This window comes from Propithecus coquereli, unplaced genomic scaffold, assembly GCF_000956105.1.
Source record: "Propithecus coquereli isolate 6110/MARCELLA unplaced genomic scaffold, Pcoq_1.0 Scaffold8, whole genome shotgun sequence".
NCBI lineage: Eukaryota > Metazoa > Chordata > Mammalia > Primates > Indriidae > Propithecus > Propithecus coquereli.
The window spans coordinates 3,904,251-3,911,605 of NW_012154173.1; the positions used below are offsets into that span (position 1 = coordinate 3,904,251).

Sequence of the window (7,355 nt, forward strand, 5' to 3'; positions counted from 1 at the left end):
ATACACGTGCTATAACTTTTTTCTATGAAACAAAAACAGAGATTTCCTCAACATTAGGAACAATTTTTCAACTTATTTTAATGCTTTCTCTCAATTTCATGGGTAAGTTGTCAGTTCTTGTAAAATGTCTCATTTCACTTTGAAATAAGCAAAATTATCAATTAAAATGGTAACAAGACTTAGTGCTACCAAAGTCAAAAAGACCAGGATAAATATAGAAAAGTCAGAATTAAAGGATAACCAAGTTGATATTGTTGGAAATACCTAGTTTTCTTGTAATTATTTTAATCAAATCAATTTGTCAGATCCTCTTAACTTATGCACTATCTCTATTGTAAATTACTAAACTTTAAAAATCAAATTTACCTTACTAATCTACAAGGCATGAAGAACTATCATTGGTGATGGGTTAAGTGACTTCCTGAGATGATCTAAGGCATATGGAATAAAAAGAATCTTGTTTTGTTTATCACCAGATAATAGAAGGTATAATGCTTTATGGATAAGATCACCTAGTTATACAAACTGCATGTATTATGTGAATTGTTCATTATTTTATACATATAATACTTATATTAATAGTCATTGGACCAGTAAATTGAGATATTCTGACCTCCCCGGTATAATTAATTAAATAATGGTGAGGTAGCTATAACTTTCACTTGATTAAAACCAATATAACCATCGTGTATCTGGATAAATCAAATGTTATTAATAAAATGATTTTTAAACACCTTATTAAAGACAACTTCTACCCAGGTCATGATAAATAGTTTAGGTCTTAGAGTCAAAAGCCACATTTTATTCTAATGGTATTCATTACAAGACATGACAGTGTAGTAGAAGCAGCACTGGAATTTGTCTTATATTATCTAAGCTCAAGTCCTAGCTCTGTCACTGAGAACCATGAGTTCCTGGGCAAGATATTTAACCTAAAGTTCAGATTCTGCTCGTATAAAATAAGGAAGTTGGATTAAATGACACGAGCGGTCCCCTTTTATCTATAATGTATTACAATTCAACAAAATCTACCTTAAGACCATATTAGCAAGAAAAATACACGGATGACAAGATACTTTTCTTTCTGGTGTTATATTTTTTTAAAAGTTCATATATAAGAATGATTAAATTAACTGCAGGTGATAGAATGAATGTTTCAGGTAGTACACATTATGTTGAGGAAATTACTTCCAGTTGACCACACAGAAAACTGAGAATCTGAAAGGACCTACAGCATAGAATATGACATCTCCTTCCTTGTTGGAAAAGTCCTCACTACATGAATTAGAAGTGAATGTATGACCAATCATATGAGTGCACTGAGGCTAGTATCTGTTAAGTGAAGATAATATCTGCTCAATCTACCTTAAAATTTGAGAGGATTCACAACCTATAGAAATAAAAAAACCCTACTTTCCCAGGCATGCAGGCAAACTCCACTAACCTCACCTAAGTGGCAAAAACTAGCAAATCTTGCAGCTTACAAAATTACAAATATGATACGATATTCAGATGAGTGAAGATTGTAGCAGAGAGCAAACATTATTGAAAGAAGCATTCAAACTGATGAACAGAACCAAATCAATAAAGTACTTTAATATTCTAGAACTCTCAAGAAGCCAATGTCTCCTTACAAAATTTAACCAGCACCCATGATTCCATACTGAGTTGCTATATTTCACAACTTCAAAGCCTGCACAATAGTAAGACTTGAAACGATATCCTTATATAATACTATTATACAGGTGAGGTAAAACAATATATAAAATAGTTGTGACATTCTAAAATGTATATATTTAAGAAATTAGGATTGAATATTTTCAAAAGAAATCTCAGAAATTAACACTTGTGGCCTCCATTGTAGAATATCTATCTCCTCACTGCTGTCAGTCTTTTATTCTATCACAGCTAATCTGAATCTAAGCTTTAACACTCAAGAAACCTCTCCTTTGAAGCACAATATCTGTTATACCACTTTCTTCCCAAGATCTTTTCCAAAATCTAATTACTTTCAGATCAACAATATCCATTATCTCAAAAGATTTTTCTTCTTCAGCTCATCCCAGGAGACTTCAACATTTCAACATTCACACTTAACCTACTCAACACGCAACATTCACCCACCACTGCAATTTAGTTACCTGAACTCTACTTTAGCAAAACTACTGCCAAAACAATTTAGAGTCCACCTCTGGACTTCTTAAATACTCAAGTTCCTTCTCTAACCACAGACTTCTACCTTTAAGTCACTACTGTGATCTCAGAATGACTTGCATTTTCATTCCTGGCTGCACTTCTCTTCCTACCCAGTCTGAACATGACCAGTCATTTCTACTACTAATCACTCTCAAATCCCTTGCTCCACAGTCAAACGTGTGGAAAATGCGATATAAAACTAAGTTAAATGGGTTTTCGTAAAGCAGAACTTCCTCAGTCTTAAAAAACAGATTTAGTATGCCTTTATTTCCCTAAACTTATTTCATCAGAAATCCTTTCTACCCTCAAGAGACATTCAGGATCAATGTTCTAAAGTAGCACATTTTTTAAAATACTGACTTACATTTTCTGCTTAGTCCCTATCTTTCATTCACTTGCTATTTGAATTGCACACAAACTTTATCAGGCCAATCACTGTATTAAAACAGGTCTATTCATTGATTTGTTAAATATTTGTTGAGTACCTAGCATGAGACGTAAACTGTTCTAGGAGGTAGGGATACAGGGATGGAAAAACAAAAGACTCTGATCTTACAGAGCTTTTACTGTTCTAACAGGGAAAAAAATGAATAAAAACAAATATATAAAATGTCTGGTGGTGATAAGCACAATGAAGAACGAATGGAGTAAGGAGAGAAGACAGTCTTTGAGAAGTGGGTGGAATCAGGGAAAGCTTCATTAATAAGGAGATATTGAGTAAAGGCCTCAAAAAAAGGAAGTAACTGATCACCATTAATCTACCATTAGGCCAATTAGAAGCCCTCTCTTAAATTTTCATCCTGCTGGACCTTTCAACAGTATGAGGCATTGCTGATAAATCTCTTCCACCTTTAAAGTTCCTTCTCTCCTCCCAAGCATGCTATATTTTACCTATATTGGTCCGCTCTTAAGCTCCCTTATCCATCCAATAAGCACATACTGAGGGGGCTTCCTATGTACTAGGCACTTAGCTAGATGCTTTATATATGTTACATCATTTAATACTTAATACAGTTCAGTTAGTTTAGTATTTAACAGTTCCATTTTTTTTTTTATAGCTGAGAAAACTGAGGTTCAGATTAAATAAACTGCCTAAATCAGAGCTAAAAGGAAACAAAACAAGGATTTGAACACAGGCCTCTCCAATATACTGGCTATTAAAATATCTGGCATCCAACTCAGTACCAAAAAGCAATAAATGCTAGATAAGTTAAAAAAGATGAAGTATTATTCATAAACTAGTACATGCTTATATTACGGAAAAATAAAGCAGAAACCTTGATGGGACGTGATGGCCGTCTTCAACTAGATGAAGCACAATAATGCAGAAGAGCAAACAGACTTCTAGCCAAGCTTTAGAGTGCAGTACTGAAGTCTGATAATCTCAGCAGTCTAAAAGGAATGGACAGCTGATCTCTGCCACAATTGTTGTATCTATTTATCAGGGTGTTAGGAAGGGAATGACAATACTATATATAAGGATAAAATCTGCTTGGACTTTATTACCTCTTCATTTCACAGATGAAAAAGATTATAAGAGATTGGAACTTTTCAAAGTCTAGAAATACTTCTTTGCCTGTATATAATTCTATAGGGCATGAACCTTAGGTGAAAAGGAATTAGAGGCTTTGCTGTAATTACCCACACAATTCAAAAGTGCTCAGATATAGATAATACAAAATCATGAGCAATAACTTATATTTGGTTTCAAAATATAGTGTTCGGCCTAACAGCTCACCCCTTGAGAATCCAGGAATCATAAAAGATCCAGAAGACCAAAAATAATATAAGTTGTATATGACCTATATGCAAATAATATAAAAGCTATAAGAAAGAGTAACATATCTTCAATAGAATTTTTAAAGAATCCATATATTTTCTGGTTTCACAACCAAGGTAAGTCTGGTAAGTGGTTACAACTAGAACCATCAATCTAATGTCAAAGAGCACAATATTTACTCAATTACTCTGACACATTAAGCAAACTTTTGAAGAATTTTTACTAAATATAGAAAAATAATGTTATTAGACACTTGCAAAGTACTAGACTTTAACTTCCAACACAGGTAAGAAATTTTGTCACTGTATCAATGTTTATTAAATGAAGGTATGAATAAATAAATCAATGAATGATATCCTTAAGATTTGAAGTTTTGGTTTTACAAAGTGTGATCTATTAGGGGAAGTGGGAGGAGGGTGGAGAAAGACACTGTCTTCAATAGCAAACTCTCAGAGCTTTTACTTTATTAGGATGAATCCCTTGAAATTACCAATATTCAACTGTTTTGCCCTACAAAAAGGGCAACTTCATATATTTCAACCTAATTCATTACAATTAAACACATCATAGTTAATGACAGCATTTCATTTTGTAAGGGAAAAAAAATCAAAGAATAAACAGCAAGTACTGTTTAACATGATATAACAAAAGCTGGGCCCATGCATAAAACAGCACCGACCATACATATGGAATCTATGTATTTCTCCACCTATGTAACTGAGTATTATAATAGGTTTCCACTATATTTTAAAAGCATTCTTAGTAAGGTTCCAATAGTAATGTCATAGCACTGCTAAAATGTAAGGTCCACTAAAATATCGGTTCAATGAGCGTGGGGCTTTGACTGTTATGATCCTTTACTGCATCCTCAGGGCCTAGAATGATGCCCATCATAGACAAAGTCATTTATTTAATAACAAATATTTATTGAGTACTTTCTGTTAGACACTGTGTTAGTTGCTTAGGATACATAAGTGAAAAATCAAATAAAGATCTTTGTCTTAATAACAAATGTTGAATAATAATTTGCACCCTGTTCAAAAGCACTTTGTATATAAGATCTCATATTATATATAATGATAACCTTACGAGAATTTCAGAAACAATGCACCTACCCACTATGACCATAATACCACTACGTTTTTAAAATAATTAAAATAAAAAATAAGTGCCTCCTGAGGAGTTCCCTAAACAAAAGTATCTTGAAAGTAAGGAATTGTACTATCATTACAATCTCGTATTTCATGGAAACTTGAATTATCTTCCTAGTAAAGTAAGCAAAGAACAAGAACTTCACAGGTCACAGCATACTGCAGCTGTCCAAAATTATCAAAATTCTTTATCTATCATCCTCCAGGTATTTACTATGAGGGCTTTAACACGGAGCAAAAGTAGGAAATAAACTCACCTCACGTTATTACATTTGCTTTTTGGTGCCCTTGGGTCACTGAAAATATTACCGCTACCACTTTTCACTTCATAACACAACCTACAATATTTTACTCTCTAGTATGCAATATTACACAGGATTAAATGCCTCTGCTCATTCTTAATTCCACCTGAATCCACGTAAATTAGGAAGGGGAAAAAAAAAGAGCTAATCAGTTCTGAAGGTTTGTTCTTCATCAAAAAATCTTGAAACTGTTGTTGACAACGCTAGTTGGCTTTTTTCTTCCTTTGTTTCTAGGCGAATGCTGTCATTACACAGGATAAAACGAGTCAACAGAATAGAGAAAAAGTGAAAGAACTGGGAACAAAGCAAAATCTGGAGTCATGGTTACAGCACAAGGATAAACCCAAAGATAAGGAACCAATGCTGGCTCTTCCTTACACAGCGGTCGTGAATAAGCCATTAAATCCTTCTGGCGATCTATTGTACCGGCTCCAAAGCTAGCCAGTGACACTTCCTTAGGAGATGCTCTGGCATTCCTCCGATAAAAGATGCCGTCGAAATGTAAAAAACGGTTATCCAGGGAAATTGGCCAAGGAATGTGTCAGGAGCTAGAGGCTGGAGACACACCCCTGGTCCCCAGAAAAGACTAGCCTGGTGCTGGAGAGGCCGTGGACATTAATGGAGAGTCCACTTTGCAAGGAGAAAAAAATCTGGCCAGAGACTGAGATTACCAAAAGGACGCTCAGTAGTCAGGCAAGATTAGAAAATGGTAGGAAGGGACGTGCAGACGTGTGCCAGAGGCAGGCTCAGACTCGGGGTGGGCAAGCCCGGCTGAAGACCGTCTAAGGCGGGGCAGCCTGGGAGTCATTCGCTCCGCCGCGTCGGGGACTCTCCGCTCCCGCCAGCCCGGGCCTCCGGAGGCGCGGTGGAGTCCGCCGCTCCGGACCTGCCCTTGCCTCCCTGGAACTGATGTCCAGGACTCCCCAGCAGCTCCAGGCCCGCTCTAAACGCCCGACCCGCATCCCTTCAATTCCTCACCTTCCAGTCCCTCCATTGCGCCACCGCCTCGGGCTCGGCGAGACTCCTCAGGCTGCGCCCGCCACCGCCCAGCTCTGGCTCTAGCTACCCGGCCGCGCCTCCCACCCGCTAACATCCCGGGCTCCCATTGGCCGATCCCAGGCTGGGGCGGGGCTCCGGGGGCGGGACCGCGGCGGAGGCTTGCCTCCTGGGGTCTCTGCCGGTCCCTGCCGGCTCGCGGCTCTCGGGCTAGTCCTCGGGGATCCCTGAGCCGCTTCAAATTGCAGTCTGCTACCTAACAGTGCCTTTGTTCTAGACTCCAGCCTTGTTTTCCCTCACACCTCATTCTCCTATCTCAGTATCTCAGCACCTTACGGGTTCCCCGTCACAGTCCCTTGATCAGTCAATGCAAGTCTGTCTTCTCGTCCATCCCTCTCAACGGATTCTTTAAGCAAATAAGCAAACCAAACAAATGTCCAACACACTTGTGTGCAGCACACTCTCCATTTTCTGCTGTTTGGTCACACGACTTTACCTGAGTGTTTCCGCTTCACACACAGCTTCATAGTTAAGACATCTTTTTCTCAGATAAATCATACTTTCTATCTGGGATTGTGGAACTGAGATTGCTGGGAAAGCTTGTGTCAAAAATTAGAAATGAAACATAGCCCTGCCTCCATCTTTTTCTACTTTTGGCCTACTCTGGCCCTATATTTTACCATCTTTAAACTGAAATAGTCTGCTGGCCTGATAACTAGTGAGATAACGTCAAAACTGTGTTTGATCAGGGAGTTTTAAGCTGGAGAACTAATCTACACGTAACAGAATGAGGCCCGTTTCTGACAGTCAAAACCTCCTAGGGGTGAACGTAATTTCAAAACTAAATCAAATAATTTTTAACAGTTTTTCTTAACAGTCTAACACATTTCACCAGACCTAAATTTCTTTGAAAATTTGATTTAGCAGTGA

At 37.5% G+C, this 7,355-nt stretch overlaps 1 protein-coding gene across 1 annotated transcript in view; it reads right to left on the reverse strand.

Annotated features, from left to right (window-relative positions):
- ZC2HC1A (zinc finger, C2HC-type containing 1A) overlaps positions 1-6,423 on the reverse strand; it is a 77,032-nt gene extending 70,609 nt beyond the window's left edge. The window contains exon 1 of the mRNA XM_012663099.1: positions 6,408-6,423. Within this exon, the coding sequence (XP_012518553.1) occupies positions 6,408-6,423 (16 nt within the window). The remainder of the gene's footprint in view (positions 1-6,407) is intronic.
- Between the last annotated feature and the right edge of the window lie 932 nt (positions 6,424-7,355).